The 16,933-nt window shown below is 54.2% G+C and overlaps 1 protein-coding gene across 1 annotated transcript in view; it reads left to right on the top strand.

Moving 5' to 3' along the window:
- PCNX2 (pecanex 2) overlaps nucleotides 1-16,933 on the top strand; it is a 278,141-nt gene that overhangs the window by 259,018 nt on the left and 2,190 nt on the right. Inside the window, exons 30-34 of the mRNA XM_029200853.1 lie at nucleotides 5,895-6,039; nucleotides 6,490-6,720; nucleotides 7,696-7,970; nucleotides 8,631-8,818; nucleotides 16,144-16,592. Coding sequence (XP_029056686.1) covers nucleotides 5,895-6,039; nucleotides 6,490-6,720; nucleotides 7,696-7,970; nucleotides 8,631-8,818; nucleotides 16,144-16,592 — 1,288 coding nt within the window. The remainder of the gene's footprint in view (nucleotides 1-5,894; nucleotides 6,040-6,489; nucleotides 6,721-7,695; nucleotides 7,971-8,630; nucleotides 8,819-16,143; nucleotides 16,593-16,933) is intronic.

Genomic DNA, 16,933 nt, shown 5'->3' with positions numbered 1-16,933 from the left:
TTTAGCTCAGGAGTATGCCCTTAAGTGTACTTTCTGACACCTAACAAGTCATTCTCACATATTTAGTATTAAAGACTGACAGATGAGTTTTGAACACTTACTCCACAGGTAAGTCTTATATAGCAGTCTAGCATAAGTCACAAGCTCTGCTTCATTTGATGGGTTTCTTGGGGAAATATTTTGTCTTCACAGCAGTGACATAGGTTTGATAGGCTATCCTCAAGGAAGAAAAATACACGCATGAAAAATTAGAGAGGATGAGCAAATTGAGAATCAGCTTAAATGATAAGCTGAATGCAAGTGAGCAAAGGAGTACAGGTATGTACAATGTCTTCAAATAAGACGTCCATATGTTACGGAGATAGGATGAGTTAATAGGGTTGTGACAAGCAAACCCTGATAGTGGTTTTAATTTGGAGTTTGGGGCCTATCCCCTTTGTAGAACTGTGCCTCCTACTGAACAAGAGCACACAAATATAAAGGCATGTTTAGGAGGAAATCAAGATAGTTTCACTGACCACAGGGGCTAAAAGATGGCTTGGTGACTGTCTTCAGGTACATGAGAGGTGATGAGTGGATCGTAGCTGATGGTCCATTTATAGAGATGAAAGGTGAGAAGGTGGCTGTATCCACAGCAGCAACATGTTTGCTTGAAGAAGAAATTTTACTGACTCTTGGAGTAACGAGGCTTCTAAGAGAATAGAACATGTCAAGATAAATGTAAGCTTGAAAAATGACAGACAGTCCAGCCCTAGATGTCCTGTGCTGGAGGCTGAGAGCCCTTACAGATGACCTTGTGGCAGGGGGTCACTGTCCTAGTCTGGGGTCACAGCTACCATGTCCACACTGCTCTCACCTATAGCGGACTGAGGAAAATCGCGTCCTTCAGGAATCCCGGACATAATCTCAGTTTCCCTGCCGACCGTCTACTGGAGATGAGACCCCACACTAGGGCCAGACGTGATAGTGAATCCTCTTGCAGACAAGACTGAGGTCTGCCTGACAGACTGGGGTAGGAAGCTCAGAAATCAGGATCTAGAAGAGAAATAAAGTAAACATGACGCACGGTCCTGAACCAGAGATTAAAATCAAGTTGTCCAGCTCAGGTCAAGATGGTGGTGTAGGAAGATTCTGAGGTCACCTGTTCTCACAGTCACACCAAACCTACCACATCACATAGAACAACGATCCCTGAGAAGGCTAGCGGGACAGATTTTCTGCAACTAAGGATATCAGAAAAGGCCACATCGAGAAGGGTAGGAGGGGTGGAGAAACGGTCCAGTCAGAACCTGCACCTCCAGTATGACGACCCACAAGTGGGAGGGAAGTCACCACCGAGGGGGTCCCCCCTGAGGAGCGAGGGGTCTGAGGCCCACATTGGGCTCCCCAGCTGGGGGATCTGAACCAGAAAAACAAGCCCCATAAAATCTGGCTTTGAAACCAGTGGAGCTCACATCCAGGAGAGCCCGAGGGCTGTGGGAAACCAAGACTCAGCTCTGAAGAGCTTGTGCCCAAACTCACTTGTTCCGGGCGCCAGCACGCTGGATTGAAAAGCACCTGGATTGTACAAGGAGGTACATTGATTAATCTTAGGGCACTTGCCAGAGGGGCAGGGATCTGGCGGGACTTTCTCAAGGGACAGAAGCGTTGGCAGGCGCCTTTTTTTCTTTTTCTTTTAAAAATATTTATTTATTTATTATGACTGCACCAGGTCTTAGTTGCGGCGTGCGGGATCTTAGTTCCCCAGCCAGGGATCGAACCCGAGCCGCTGGCACTGGGAGCATGGAGTCTTACCCACTGGACCACCAGGGAAGTCCCCAGGTGCCTTTTTTCCCCTCTCTTTCCACGTCGCTGGCCGGGTGCTGGTGGGCATCATTTCTGTCCCTCTTCATCACCCAGCTAACACCGTGCACCCTGCCCTGGACCAGCCTTGCCCAACCTGCCCAGGCTCCCTGAAATGTCTGGGTGTTCTGGTCCCCAGAATCACCCCTGGTGCCTCAGGATCACCCGAGCAGCTTAGTCAGAATATAGGCCCCAGGCCCCAGCATTAGACTTGTTTCCTGAATCCTCAGAGTCACTGACGCTGCACCCAAGATAATGACCCATTGTCCAAAACTTCAAATCTCTATCTTGAATGCTACTTTTTTTTTTCTGAGAGAGCAGGGTTTCTCAGCAGTGGCACTATTCACATTTTAGGCTGTGTGGTTCTTTGTTGGGGGGGGGACTGTCCTGGACGTTGCTGCCTGGCCTCTACCCACTGGGTGCCAGGAGCATCACCCCCTTCAGCTGTGACGTCCAAAATATGTCTCCAGATATTGTCAGATGTCCCCCGGGGGCCAAAATGTCCTTGGGCCAAGAACCAGTGAGAGGGTGCAGGTGAAAACTGGGCTGAGTTGGTCAGTGATTTTGAACAAAAGTAGGGCTTCGAGGGGCTTAAGGAGCATCTGGCTAGCATAGAGCTCTGAGGACTCCTCTGTGGATAAAGAAAGATGCGATACAAGGAGTGAAAACAACCTTTGCTTCAACTGGCCGTCCTCAAGCTGTCATTGCCGTGAAAGGTGATGGGTGAGGATGCTGAATTGGGCGGGACCCGTTAAAGCATAAGCCTTAGGCTAACCTGGGGCTGGAGTTTCCCCTGGCACTGCAGGCAACAGCCGGAGCCTCAAGCTGGAACGTGGCCATTTCCACGAAGGCTATGAGTGACTGTGCTCAAGTACTGGTGGCTCCAGCCTCTCATCTATGCAGCACCAGTGGTTATGTCATCGTAGAATAGGAAGCGGGGTCAGAACCAGAAAGAATAGGAGGCAGTACAAGCAGAGTGTCGCGAAGACCCAGCTTGGTGGTCGTTGGTGTCTGCTGGGGGTGCAGAGTCACTCTGAGGTGGAGGCTGGATCATCCTTTCCAACACACGTGTGAGCACACACACGTGCACCCATGTAAATGCACACGTACACACATGCACACACAAATGTGCACCCATGCTCATGCACACACACAAATGTGCACCTATGTACATGCACAATATACATGCATGCACACACACGCACACACAGATGTGCACCTATGCTCGTGTACACACATACACATACACACACACACATGCACACACAGTTATGAAGGCAACATATGATTCAAGTCCTGACTCCATGGAACATGGGTTGATTGCAGCAGAAGAGGTACAGAAGGCCCTTTATAGAGTTTGTCGCCAAGCAGTCCTCAGTGCAGGGACAATCTCTACATCCACAGGTAGAGAGCCAGACCGCAGCACCGAGATAAGCCCGGTCTTACGTGGCACTGCACACGTGCTAGAAACTTAGTAAATAAAGGCAGCGCTAGGGGGCCAGGCAGTGGCTGTTCTAGTCCCCACGAAGGCCAACCTTGATCGACTCAGATGTAACCCTGTTTCCCCACTCCAGCTGTTGGCCTGGGGGTGGGAGCCTGTCATCTCTCAGTAGAGTCTTAACAAGACCAAGCCCGATAATGCTCCAAGTCAGCAATGTGCTGCAGGCGACCTGGAGACCTGTGCTCTCCCTGCCATAGCCTTCCAGCTCGTCACATCTCTGCTTTCCTCCTCCTCATCCTCCTGAGATTAAAAGGCAGGTAATGAAACACCCTTACTTTTAGGATGCCTGTACCTTTAAGGTGCTAGGGGTAATACCATCAATCTAGTGGAATTCTACCCGAGGCTTTGTTTTCTACATGGAGACTCATTTAAAAAAACTTTTTTTTAAATTGAAATATAGTTGATTTCCAATGTTGTGTTAATTTCTGCTGTACAGCAAAGTGATTCAGTTATGCACACATATACATCCTTTTTCATATTCTTTTCCATTATGGATTATCACAGGATATTGAATATAGTTCCCTGTGCTCTACAGTAGGACCTTGTTGTTTATCCATCCTATAGATAATAGTTTGCATCTGCTAATCCCAAACTCCCAGTCCTTCCCTCCCCCCGTCCCCCTCCCCCTTGGCCACCAGCGGTCTGTTCTCTGTGCCCGTGATTCTGTTTCATAGATAATTCACTTGTGCATTGAGGCTCATTTTAATGGAACAGCAGTAAGCGTCACAAAGTGTCATTTTCCTCTGAAAATAGAAAGGGCCGGTAAAGCATTTACCGTTGGGGACCTGGGGTGGGCTCACAAGCACTCAGTGAGGTCCCGTGGAAGGGCCTTTTCCCGACCGGGCAGTCGGGCCTGTGGCTGCTTTCACACGCCGCCGAGCAAAGGATGGGCTGACTCTCCGGGTCTCCTCTTCCATCTGCCCGTGTCGCTCTGGGCATCTGCGCAGGTTCCTCTATCTCCCTCTGCCACCGTCCCCAGCCCCACATCGAGAGGAGTGATTTCTCTACGCCTGTGTGCAAGCAGCGAGGCATGCTTCTAATCCTTTCCAGAAAAAAAAACCACCCACGTTTAACCCCCTCTTTTCAGGATTTCACCCCTATCTGACGACAGGGGCATTTTGCTGTCACCATTTTCAGTGACAGCAGTTAGCACCGTTTCAAAGCTTCCCTCCCTGCATCTGCACTGCTCCAGCCTGGCTCTGCGGTCCACCCCTCCCCTCCCAGGACCGCAGGCAGCTCCAGGAAGTCTGTGTTCTGTGTCGGGGGAGCCTGTTCAGGAGGGCTGCCTCCTGGACTCTTTCTGGAAGGTTCTGGGCTCCTCGAGGCCACAGCATCTGCCCCACCTGCCTAGACCCTGGCTGCTCCCGTTTCCCACGGCCTGCTCTGACTCCAAGCCCCGGCATCCCTCTCCAGGGAGTTCTGGAAGGAGGTTAATGATGCTGGGGTGTTTCGCAACGGCGTGCTCCAGCAGCCAGCAGTGGAGCTATTTCCCTGACTTGTGTGTCTGGCGTGCTGCATTGGATCCAAAGTCTTGCTTGGCGAGCCAGCTCATTAGATCCTTCTCAGTTCCATCCTCGGAGCCTGTCTTCCGCACACACTTCCCTGCTCGTTCTGTCCCAGTTCAACCCCGTCGGGGATGCTATTTCTCGTACAGCTGCCCACACTCCCGCTCAGGGATGTCAGAGGCCAGGGTGTTTAGAGGACGCTGGGACTGAGTGTATCACTGGAACTCGAGGCGACGAATGAGGGAAGAACCATTCTTTCCCTCCGCATAATACAGGGTGAGTCGCTTTCCCAGACCCACTCCCTGCGTTGATCCAAAAGGTAAAGGACCCAGACCGTGAAATATGTCCCTTGGGCACCTCTCTGCTCTCCACCCAGGCGATGCTCAATTACATGCAGGAAATGGAAACAAAGCCAAAAAGCCTAGAAACATAAAAACCTGGACAGCCTGAGAAATCCTTCCGTCATTCATTTTAATCCCCTCTATCGTGCCTTATCCTCTAGTCATTAAAAAAAAGGTGGGATTGGGAGCTGGAGGTTCTCTGAGAATCGAAATGGCCAATTTGAGATTGGATTTGGTGTCATTTTCTCTCCATATGGTGGGAGAATCCAATTTTTATTATGAGTGACATAGTCCGAAAGCGCTATCCAGAGACGACCAATGGAAGGGCCTGGGTTCTTGCCCTGGCCTCCCTGCCTCCCTCCCAAGAAGTGGAGGCCCCAGGGCTCCTGGACCAGACGGCCCCGTGTCTCAGCACTCACTCTGCCTGTGGACATAGCAGGCCAGCTCTGACCAGGACCTCCACCATCACACTCAGGGATCCAGAGCATCAGTGGCTATTCCTGAAGGTGACCATTACAGCAGTTGTCACAAGAGTCTGAATACGGCCTGCAGTGTCAGGTGTTCGGTGGGACCTCTGCTGGATCAGCCTAAAGACAGTAAAGTCCTTCCTGAGGTGACACAAGGGAGACTCAGGCCAGCTCAGGGTGACAGGAGCCTGAACACCTTTGCTCCGTATGAACAAACAAACTCGACTTTGTTTCACAGCCTGGATTCTTTCCTGTACGGCCTCCACACCCTCTTCAAAGGTGACTTCAGAATAACAGCCCAGGATGAGTGGGTGTTTGCAGACATCGACCTCCTGCACAAAGTTGTTGCCCCAGCTCTCAGGATGTCCCTGAAGCTGCACCAGGTAAACATTCCTTTTTTTAAAAAAAGTATAAGCCTGAAACATCAGGGGAAAAAAATGACCTTTCAAAAACGCAGTCCCCTTCCTCGGCATGACATTGATGAGTGGGCTTCTGATTTAGTAACTAAGCGTTGAGGCATCGCATATTCTTGACGGTGTCCGTGACAGTGTGCCCTCAAGACCCCTAGGAGGTGGTGATCTCCCACTAGGATGGAAGAGGGGACTTGGCCAGAGAAAATGACATCAGAAGTGCCCACGCTGTCTCAAAAAGTCATAGGCACCTAAGTCACAAGCTCCTTGCCTAGCACGGCCCCGAGGCCAAGGGTGCTGAGTTGGCACGGTGTCCTCCATCCACTCAGGGCAACTGTGAGACGTGCAGGTGGGCTTGGCCTTGCACCCACCCGGGGCCAGCTCTCTGGTCCTCCTGACCCAAAGATGGACTTCCTTCCCCAGGACCAGTTCACTTGCCCTGACGAGTACGAAGACCCTGTGGTCCTCTATGAGGCCATACAGTCCTTTGAGAAGAAAGTGGTCATCTGCCATGAGGGCGACCCGGCCTGGAGGGGCGCCGTGCTGGCCAACAAGGAGGAGCTGCTGACCCTGCGGCATGTGGTAGACGAGGGCACAGATGAGTACAAGCTCATCATGCTGCACAGAAGCTTCCTGAGCTTCAAGGTGATCAAGGTATGGGGCCCATCCTCCCCAGCTGGCCCGAGCCTCCCATCTGGGGGGAATGTGAGAAGAAATAGGATGGATTGGCACCGATGCCCTCACCTTGGGCCAGCATCCTCTGTCTAGACCCACGGTCCCAGGGTTGGGGGGGCAGCATTGCCCAGCATGCAGGGCGCCCCCGGGGCAGGTGGTGCATCTCCTCCAGGGCCCTTTCCCACCCAGAGAGCCGGTGCCCAGGTGACAGCTTTGGCAAGAAGTCCTGGTAGGCTAGACACACATGTCGCTGAGGGTCAGGATCTAGCTTATTCTTTTTTTTTTAATTAATTAATTAATTTTTTTTTGGCTGCGTGGGGTCTTTGTTGCACGCGGGCTTTCTCTAGCTGCGGCGAGCGGGGGCTACTCTTGGTTGCGGTGTGCGGGCTTCTCATTGCGGTGGCCTCTCTTGTTGCGGAGCATGGGCTCTAGGCACGTGGACTTCAGTAGTTGTGGCACGTGGGCTCAGTAGTTGTGGCTCGCGGGCTCTAGAGCGCAGGCTCAGTAGTTGTGGTGCACGGGCTTAGTTGCTCCGCGGCATGTGGGATCTTCCCGGACCAGGGCTCGAACCCGCGTCCCCTGCACTGGCAGGTGGATTCTTAACCACTGCGCCACCAGGGAAGCCCCTAGCTTATTCTTAAAGACTTTACAGTTCTCTAAAATTCCAGACCTTCCTCTAATAACCTGTCCCTGAACCCGAGAACTCCCTTCCCAGAGATTCTCTTCTTCCTATAGCTTCAGACCACCGCGCTGAAACAAAGCCTTCCTTCCTTTTAATTTGATCTCTGTGGCCCCGTGAAAGTGGCATCACATCCACCTTACGGGGCTGCCATTCGGGCTTGACTATGAAAGCTTTAGGCCAAAGTATTGCGGTCCCAGGTACTCAGACCCAGAACCAACATGCTGGCGGCCCCCGCCATCTGCTTTTCTCCCGGCGTCTTCCCCACCCTGCAGGTGAACAGAGAGTGTGTCCGTGGCCTTTGGGCGGGGCAGCAGCAAGAGCTCATCTTCCTCCGCAACTGCAATCCCGAGCGCGGCAGCATCCAGAACCACAAGCAGGTCCTCCGGAACCTGATCAGTTCCTCCTGCGACCAGCCCCTGGGCTACCCCATGTATGTCTCCCCGCTCACCACCTCCTACCTAGGGACCCACAGGCAGCTGAAGAACGTCTGGAGCGGACCCGTCACCTTGGACAGCGTCAGGGCGTGGTTCCGAGCCAAGTGGTTAAGGTGGGTCTTGACAACAAAGGCCATTATTTACCCGGATGCTGGATGGGGCGGGGCTGCGACTCCAGGGCTTCTGGTTGGAATGTCACTGTCCATGGCTCTTTCCTCCTGGGATGAAAACTGCCGTGCCCAAGTGCGTCGCAGCGCATCCTTTGTTTCATCAGATGAGTCTGTCTCCCTCCCCCTTGCATCCACGGGCTGAGACTTGGGCTTGAGTCCTTGCAGTACTGCCGAGGTTATGGGTCTTTGGGAGTGGCTGTTACACATCTGTCTCAAAGAACGGGGCTTGAAATCCCTCCTCCCACCCGGCACTCTTCTCTCATCCCGTTAAGTCTTCTCACCCCGTTGTAACGGTGTCCCTGGTGAGTTGGAACGAATTCTAAGATGTTTTGTCTGAATCTGGCAGAGCTCCATGTCAGGCCCCAGAGCTGAGGGTCCCTGTGGCTGGTGGGACCTGCGGCTTCTTCATCCGGGCGTGGTGTATTCATTTATCAGACTCTGAGGTTTGGGGAACGGAAGCCCCTCTCTCCACCGGCGTCCCAGGTGTGCTGCTCACCTGTAGAGTCCGGTCTGCCACCCTGATTTGGACACGAATGTGATGGGGCGTTTAGGGCAATCAGAAATGTTTTGGTGAGACCCTTGAAGCGTTTTTCCATCTCACAGGGTGCGGAAGGACTGCGATGCCGCAGGCCAGCCCAGCGCTGGCAACAGCCAGGATGCCGATGGCGGGGGCGCCCCGCCCGTAGGCGGCAGCAGCGCCCCCAGTGGTGAGAGTCGGGAGAGCAGCTCGGAACAGCCCAGAAGGGATGGGAGCCGCCACCGGTCACCCCCTGAAGGGACAAGGATGACAGGTGGGTGCAGCGGGGGCTTCGTGTTACTGATAAGGCTCCTGTCATCCCACTGGCCAACACTGTGGGTTGTGTTGTCGTTCTAACCTCTGAGAGCCCCTTTTTGCAGGAAAAATCAGTGTTGGGACAAAAGATGCCCCAAATATCCACGACTCTTATAGGTTCTACTCAGAAAACAACTCTCCATGTGTTAGAGTCAGCATTTAACCTTTATCCATCTGTCTGTCCATCACCTCAGCCAGCCAGCCAGCCAGCCAGCCATGTGTCTGTCCGTTGGCCCAGCGGTCACTCCCTTCCACTCCGTCTCTCACTCATTCAGTGCCTATTGGCTCACGTGCCTTTGTGTCGGGCTGTGTTGTAGCTCTTGATCTATGATGGTGCCTCCATCTTTCTGTGAGTTGAGCCGCCGTCTCCAAGTCTGTGGCGAGGGAGCCAGGCTCCTGCTCTCCGTTGCTCACTGTCTACAGCTCTCCCCTTCCTGCACTTACGCCTGACATTTCAGAGCATAAGAAAAGAGGGAAGGGGGCTTCCCTGGTGGCGCAGTGGTTGAGAGTCCGCCTGCCGATGCAGGGGATGCAGGCTCGTGCCCTGGTCCGGGAAGATCCCACGTGCCGCGGAGCAGCTGGGCCCGTGAGCCATGGCCGCTGAGCCTGCGCGTCTGGACCCTGTGCTCCGTGGCGGGAGAGGCCGCAGGGGTGGGAGGCCCGCATACCGCAAAAAAAAAAAAAGAAAAGAGGGAAGAAGGGTGCCAGCAGGTGCGGACGGAGGGGGTGGCTTTGTTCAAGTTTGGGCTGAGTTTAAAGTTTTAAAGCAGTTAGGAGTTAGGGTCAACCAGATGGATGAAGTCCCAAAACCCCAGTCCACTGGGAGGAGGGGGCTGCTTAGAAAAGACGACCCCGAGGGCCCGCAGAGGACGCACCCGGGTGGATGCGGGAGAGACAGATGCTTGGCCCTGGTTCCTGCTGGCACACTGGCACTCAGCTTTGCCCTTCAAAACCTGTTAGTGGCTTCGCCTTTTGGCCTCAGTGCTTTTACCATCCAGAAGGATTCATTAAGTGCCTTTTTGTGTGTGTTCCCTTGCCAGCTCTGCACCGAATGAGTAATGAGGAACGGTCCCTGTCTCCTGGAAGCAAGGCTGAGGATTTAACTGAAATAGTGAGGATTTATATGAAGATGGGCAAGATGGTAGATAGACAGATCGGGAGACAGAGAGGCAGACAAGAAGATGATGGATGATAGATGGATGGATGGATGGATACATGATAGATAGAGATGAATCAATAGATGATAGATAGATAATAGAAGATAGATGAGAGATGGAAGGAAGGGAGGGAGAGGTAGATAGGTAGGTAGAGGGGCAAAGTGATTGCCATTAGCTGCTTAGGGGGAAGAAGGCCCCCTTCCCCACCCCGTGCCGTCTGCCCCAACGCCAAGCAGAGCGGTCGCCCAGCCAGAGGCCTCCAGTGTTGGGCTCTCAGGCCAGGAGTTTCTCATTGCTTAGTTAACAGTTGTTATCGCATGAGAATTTTAAGTTTCAAAATCACATAAAGTGATCTTCCAGGTGGGAAAATGCAAGGCGGGTTCCAAATGGAGAAATTCCTGAGCGCTTGGCACGTCTAACCAGGTGACTTGTGGGAACCAGAGGGAGGCTGGAGTCTGGGGGTTTCTGGCTGGTGGGGCCGCAGGCTTTTAAAGAGCCGAAGATGGGCGTGCTGGACGGGCTCTGACTCAGTGAGATGCCTCTTCCCTTTCGTAGAAGCGAAGCTGTGCCAGCGCTTGGGGCCAGCGCTGCTTCCTGTCCTAAAATCCAGACCCCATAGGTTGTGAACACCGCCGCCCCCCCCATTCACCGCCGGAGCCTGAGGCTGGTAGCAGTCACGGGCTTTCGTGGCAGATGTCGGAGCTGCACCTTCCAGAGCCCAAACCAGCTGTGCATTGTCCATCGTTGCTTTTTTTTTTTTTTTTTTCGGTACGCGGGCCTCTCACTGTTGTGGCCTCTCCCGTTGTGGAGCACAGGCTCCGGACGCGCAGGCTCAGCGGCCATGGCTCACGGGCCCAGCCGCTCCGCGGCACGTGGGATCTTCCCGGACCGGGGCACGAACCCGTGTCCCCTGCATCTGCAGGCGGACTCTCAACCACTGCGCCGCCAGGGAAGTCCTCCATCATTGCTTCTTAAAATCGCTTCTCCCAAGGCCACCAAGAGTGACCACCTTTCAGACCATCTGGCTTAGAGTCCCAAGGGGGCCCCAGTGGGCTGAGACAAGCTGGTGGGGCGTGAGTCCCGGAGGGGGAATGACAAGACAGATGGCCCCTTCTGCCCTCCGGCCCTGCCTGAAGCCTCACCATCCCCCTGCCTCAGTGGCTGCCCGGGGCGAGGCTTTCCTGAAACTCACCAGGGGGCATCACAGCTGGTGGCATAAGCCAAACACCCATTCTGCGGGGCTGGACAGGGATGGAGTCCAAACTTGCCTTCAAAAGGATGAAACACATGAGACAGTTGGCCTGAAACCAGCCACTGGGACTCACAGGCACGCCTCAAGGCAGCAGGGAAATCTCGGGACGTCAGGGCAGAGCAGGCCCCTGAGAGACATGTAGAAAAGCTCGAAGTTGGCATCAGAAAGGGACAACCTTACTCCCCACACCCAGGACACAGACACCTCCTCCTGCCCCTAGAAAACTGAGATGTCCCCTTCTTTTTACTACCACCCTGGTTAAAGCCATACGGGGACATGGCCACCTTTGGCTTGGTTCACTGCACGTACTCACTCCCTGGGGAAGTTCAAGGCCAGGACCCCTGTCCCTTCTCTCCACGTCCCTCGGCGGCAGCTAGAAACACGCCCCACCTGTGAGTAAGCACCATGTCGGAACCCCGGGGCTTGGAGAACAAAGCCCAGGACGGGCTAAGCTTCTGGTGGGATCCCAGGCTGCATCCCTCAGCGCCCGATAAACGCAGGTGCTCACAAGCATCCATGCTGCAGGCAAGAGGAGAGCTGCCCCCGCCCGGCTCAGGCCTCCGAAGCCTGGCAGGGGCCTCCACCCACAGGCCGCCGCCTCCTGAGCTGGTGCAGAGAGTGGGGATGGGGTAGGGGGACTCCCGGGCCCTGACAGGGCCAGGCGCAAAGCTGTCAGTTACCAAAGCTCCGAGTGCAGTAGCCCTTGTGACCCCAAGGACACCGGCCCCAGAAGGAGCCGCACATGGGGAGGGGGACGGCCCTGCCCGGCGCCACCAAGGTACGCCTCGTACCTGCCACCAAGGACTCTTCCCAGATGACGCAGCCAGTGGTGAGATGCCCGAAGGCCCCTGGAAGAGGGAGGGCAGCCTGGGAAGCCACCCCCCAACCACCACCACCCCCCCCCCCCCCGCCGCTGCCGTTCCCAGCAGGACGGCATCGCCAAAGGGGCCTCTGTGCTGTGCAGTTGCTGGGGTTCCTTCTAACCTCCGGCTTCTCTGGCCTCCTTCTCGCCCTCCCTCCAACTGAATCAAACCATGGTGCCCGCAGCTTCCAGAAAGCAAGCCAGGAGCCTGCTCAGCCGGTGCAGGGAAGTTAGAGGTCGGTCTCCAGTGCTGGGGGGGATATTCCTGATCCCGTATCTTTGTACTCGACCTGGAAGACTCACCTTCCCAGCTCCTGCCCCGTAGCTCGCCTCCCAGGCTACAGGGGAGGCCCAGGGCCCAGTCTGCAGGGGCACACGGGTCGGGCGGGGTGGGTCTCAGTATCTAGGTCAAGGCACTTTTGAAGCTTCCCAGATGGTTCCAATGGCCAAGGTTAAGAAGCCCTTGGCCAAACCCAAACCGCCTGGGGCTGGCTCTGTTCCCAGTCAGGGGTTGAAAAAGCTCTGGGTTTCCGTGCGAGGTGAGTTTTGCAGGTTGGGTCGTTGTTTCCTGGTCAGTGTGCCGCGTGCCGAGCCTGTAGATGCGCCGATGCAGTCAAAGAGGAAGGGCGGAGGGTGGAGAGCACCGCGTGATGCCACGTAGGCAACCAGTGATGACCAGTGTGCTGTGCCCTGTGGGAGTCCCTGGGGCCGAGGTGAAGGAGCTGACATCCCGGGCAGGGCATGACAGAGAAGCCTAGCTATGCAGCAATGATTGAGCCGCTCTCAAGGGTGAATGTGAACGAAATTCTAAGAACAGACTCTTGTTTTACTCACAGTGCCCAAGGCTCAGTGCCCATAACTGGAGTCCCAACTGCTCCCTCCCTCCCTGGGTCCCTGCTTCAGTCCCCAGCCGAGTATCCCCATCCTGGCCCTTGCCAGACTCCCAGAGGACTGCAACCCCAGGTGGGCACAGCGTGTGGATGCCCAGCACCTCATGCCTGACTCGCGGGCCCTCACGCCCAACGGCCAGGAACTCACTATGCAGCCCTAAGTGCGGCCTGACAACCTGCAGACTTCTTGCTGGAAGGGGACTCGGCCACTGGTGGAGGCCGGTGGGCTGCTTGCTGAGGAGCAGTTAGGAATTTGTAACTAATCTGAATCCCAAATTGGACAGGAAGGCTATCTCTTCTATCCTGTTTTTTTTAATAGTTTAGTGTTTTATTTTGAAATTTTTTAAAGTACAGAAAAACTTCAAGAATAAGGCAATGAATACCTACATACATTTCATCTAGATTCAGTAGTTAACATTTGATACATATAATTTCTCTCTTCTATCCTATTCTAAGGATTTGCACCACCACCTTTCAGATAACAATCAAAGACAAAGGAATAGTGCTGGGATAATGAACAGGGGCGGGTAATTTACATGGAATTTCAATCCAGGTTCTAAGGAGGTTTTCCCTAGAAACGCTCCTAATTTGATAATGAAGTAACTGGCAAACTAAGTTAAACTACAGAATAATAAGTAGCATAGATGTATTTAGCTTGGTTTCGTACTTGTTCCATTTGCAAAATTAACTTTTAAAAAATCAAGAGCGACAAAAAAAAAAAACCCAAGAAAATCTGAAGCAGTGAAATCGGGGCAGGGTTTCCCCATCTTGCATGGAACACAGACCATTCCCCTTTGTTACTGGCATGAGCTAAGTTCCCCCACTAAGTACGGGTGGTCTCTCCAACATCAAAATCACTGTCTTGCGGATGAATGTGGGCTATTCTGGGGCAGCAATCAGCGTTACCGTATAAATCACAAGCACGTGTTTGGCCTTGCCAAGCTCTGAGTAAACTAACAAATCACCATCTCTGTTCTTAATTCTGATTCGTCAGGGTCCCTTTCTCCCTCTTTCTTCCTCTATAAGAGTAACATACTCAGCTCTGCAGCGGGGACCGTTCAGATGGGCCCCATCCCCGGGGGGGGGGGGAGCCCCATGCCGGGGAGCTGCCTGCACTCACCCAGGGAGCCTGATCCCAGTACCACTCTGTGAGCAGCATTGTGGGGGGGCATCCCGATTTCTCAGCAGACGGGCAGGAGGGAGCCAGGTGGGAGCCCCAGTGCCCTCTGGAAACGGGCCCCCACCACCACAGTGGGCACATGGCAGTAAGGTCAACGTGAGGCAGGAGGGCCCTTTCAGCCAGTCCGCCGCTGTGGGAGGGGCAGGGCTAGAGGGGACCCGGGGAATGTCCACAGTAACATCTGTGCCCTAAGGAGTTATCTCGCAAAAGACGTGTTCCCATAGACAAACGTAAATATTTCAGAATCACCGGGTGCCCGGTTAATCACTTGGGCATTTGGGGTGAGGCGACATTCCTCGGGGGTACCCACCCTGCAGCCCCCTCTATTTTTACCCATTGATTGTAACTGTAGCCACTCCTGGAGACACGTCAGTAGGGCAATTGGTAGCACCGTGACGTCACCAGCTGCCCCCTTCAGAATAATATTTTATTGATTTTTATTGTTTAAACTGAAGTACAGTTGATTTACAAATGTTGTGTTAATTTCTGTACAGCAAAGTGATTCGATTAAACATATATATACCTTCTTTTTCATATTCTTTTCCGTTACGGTTTATCATAGGCTACTGAATATAGTTCTCTGTGCTTCCCAGTAGGACCTTGCGGTTAAAATAATATTTTAAAATTAGACCCTGGTGAGTACTGAGGCTTAAGTTAAGGAACTCGGCGTTCCAGCAGTTCAAGGCTCGTCCACCCGCCTAGTCTCTAAAGCCGCAGAGGTAAGTCAGGCACAAGACAGGCGCTTTAAGCCCGCCTTCCTCCAGAGATGTGCCAGGACCAAACCCTTGGGCAGTCCGGTCCCTTGTGTCCAAAATGGCCTTGTTTTTCTCTCTCTCTCTTTTTTTTTAGATTTAGGCCAGGGTGGATATATGTATATGTATAACTGATTCACTTTGCTGTACACCTGAAACTAATACAACATTGTAAATCAACTAGACTCCAATTAAAAATAAAATAAAGGCCTCATCTCAGCAAGTCTCAGCAAGAGCTGGGCCAGGAAGGACCCCTGAGGGGAGGGACAACTGGCCAAAGGGAGCTGGGAGCCCCTCCAGTCCACTGGGAGCCCTGACAGACGTGGGAACCCGGGACGTGCACGCCCGAGTTGGGCCGGGGAGGGCTTCCTCTCAAAGACCTTGATCTTAAGGGAAAACTTTTCTAGAAAAAAAAGGCCACAGCATGTGGCTCAACCCTTTTTTCCTCTTTCGAAGGCAACTAGACATGATGCAAACCTGCATGCCTTCCCTTCATCACTGCTTATCAGAGGAGCCCGGGAACCCAGTCCTTGAAGCAGGGACGTGATGGGATTTGCCTGATGAGGCCACGTTATGGGTTTGCCCAGGACAGGGGCTGCCAGGGACGAGGGACTTCGGTGCGGAACCCAGGACAGGCCTGGGCAAGCCAGACGGGCCCATCGCCCTGGCCTGTGGCCCACACCAACACCCCTGCCCCATCCTTCAGTTCTCAGGCCTCAGTGGAGCCCCGAGCTGGGCTCCCAACCCTCCATCCCAGCCCAGAAGGTGGGAGGCCAGCCTGGGACCCTCGGGCCCCGCAGAGCAGCCCGCCTGCCTCAGCACGCAGACACTGACATGGGCAGCTGCCTGCCATGGCAAGCCGGTCTGCTCTGCTGTCTTTTTTTTTTAAATCCCCCTTTTTAGAAAGCTCTGGTTGACTAGATAAGTGACTTTTTGAATGCCCTTGCTTTTCCCTCTTCCTCTTTAATTCCCACACTTATGTGTTGTTTTTATTAAATTAATTTATGGTTGGTTTACGATGTCATGTTAATGTCAGGTGCACGGCAAAGCGATTCAGTTATCCCTACAGATATATCCGTTCTTTTTCAGATTCTTTTCCCACATGGATTATTACAGACTGTTGAGTAGAGTTCCCTGTGCTCTACAGTAGGTCCTTGTCGTTTACCTATTTTGCTCTGCTTTCCTTTAAAGGCAGGAGAAAAGGCAGGACTCAGTCTGTCCAGGCCCCCAGGGTCTTAAGCCAAACGCCGCCCATCCTGCGCTCGTCCGGCCCCATCGTGGACAGCCACCCGGCCTTCCTGCAGACGTCCACGTCGGTCCACGAGCTGGCCCGACGGCTCTCGGGCAGCCGGCTGTCCCCGTGCACCTCGGCGGCATCCCTGCGCTCCCAGCCCCCGCCCGCCCCTGCTGCCGGCCACCTGAGCGTCCGCGAGCGGGCTGAGGCCCTCATCAGGTCCAGCCTGGGCTCGTCCACCAGCTCCACCCTCAGCTTCCTCTTTGGCAAGAGGAGCTTCTCGAGCGTCCTGGTCATTTCCGGGCTGTCTGCCGCCGAGGGGGGTAACACCAGCGACACCCAGTCCTCCAGCAGTGTCAACATCACCCTGGGCCCCTCGGCCAGGACCACCAGCCAGCCCGCACGGGTGAGGAGCTCGGGGGGTGGGGGGCACTCCTGGCCGATGAGCCCAGCCCCCCGGGCCTGCAGGCTCCCATCACCTGCCCTGTAGGGTTCCCGGAGTAACAGGCAACGAGACGGGAGCTGGACTGGCCGCGCTCGGAAGCGGACAGGATGTATCACACGTGTACCATAATAACGCCCAGGCAGGCGGTGGAGGGAGCCGGTGTCAGAGTCCCCTTCGCCCTGAACCCAGGATGTCGGGGGCGGCGGGGGGGGGGCATGGTCTCCACAGATGCAGACAGAACCTTCTCTTTCCACATTCCTCTGGCTGAGGGAGAGGAAAGGACACACATCAGCACTGCAGGC

This window comes from Monodon monoceros, unplaced genomic scaffold (genome assembly GCF_005190385.1).
Source record: "Monodon monoceros isolate NGI ecotype Baffin Bay Population unplaced genomic scaffold, NGI_Narwhal_1 Super_Scaffold_4, whole genome shotgun sequence".
NCBI lineage: Eukaryota > Metazoa > Chordata > Mammalia > Artiodactyla > Monodontidae > Monodon > Monodon monoceros.
Note: the sequence above shows the minus strand (reverse complement) of the source record. Positions and strands in the feature narration are given on the sequence as shown.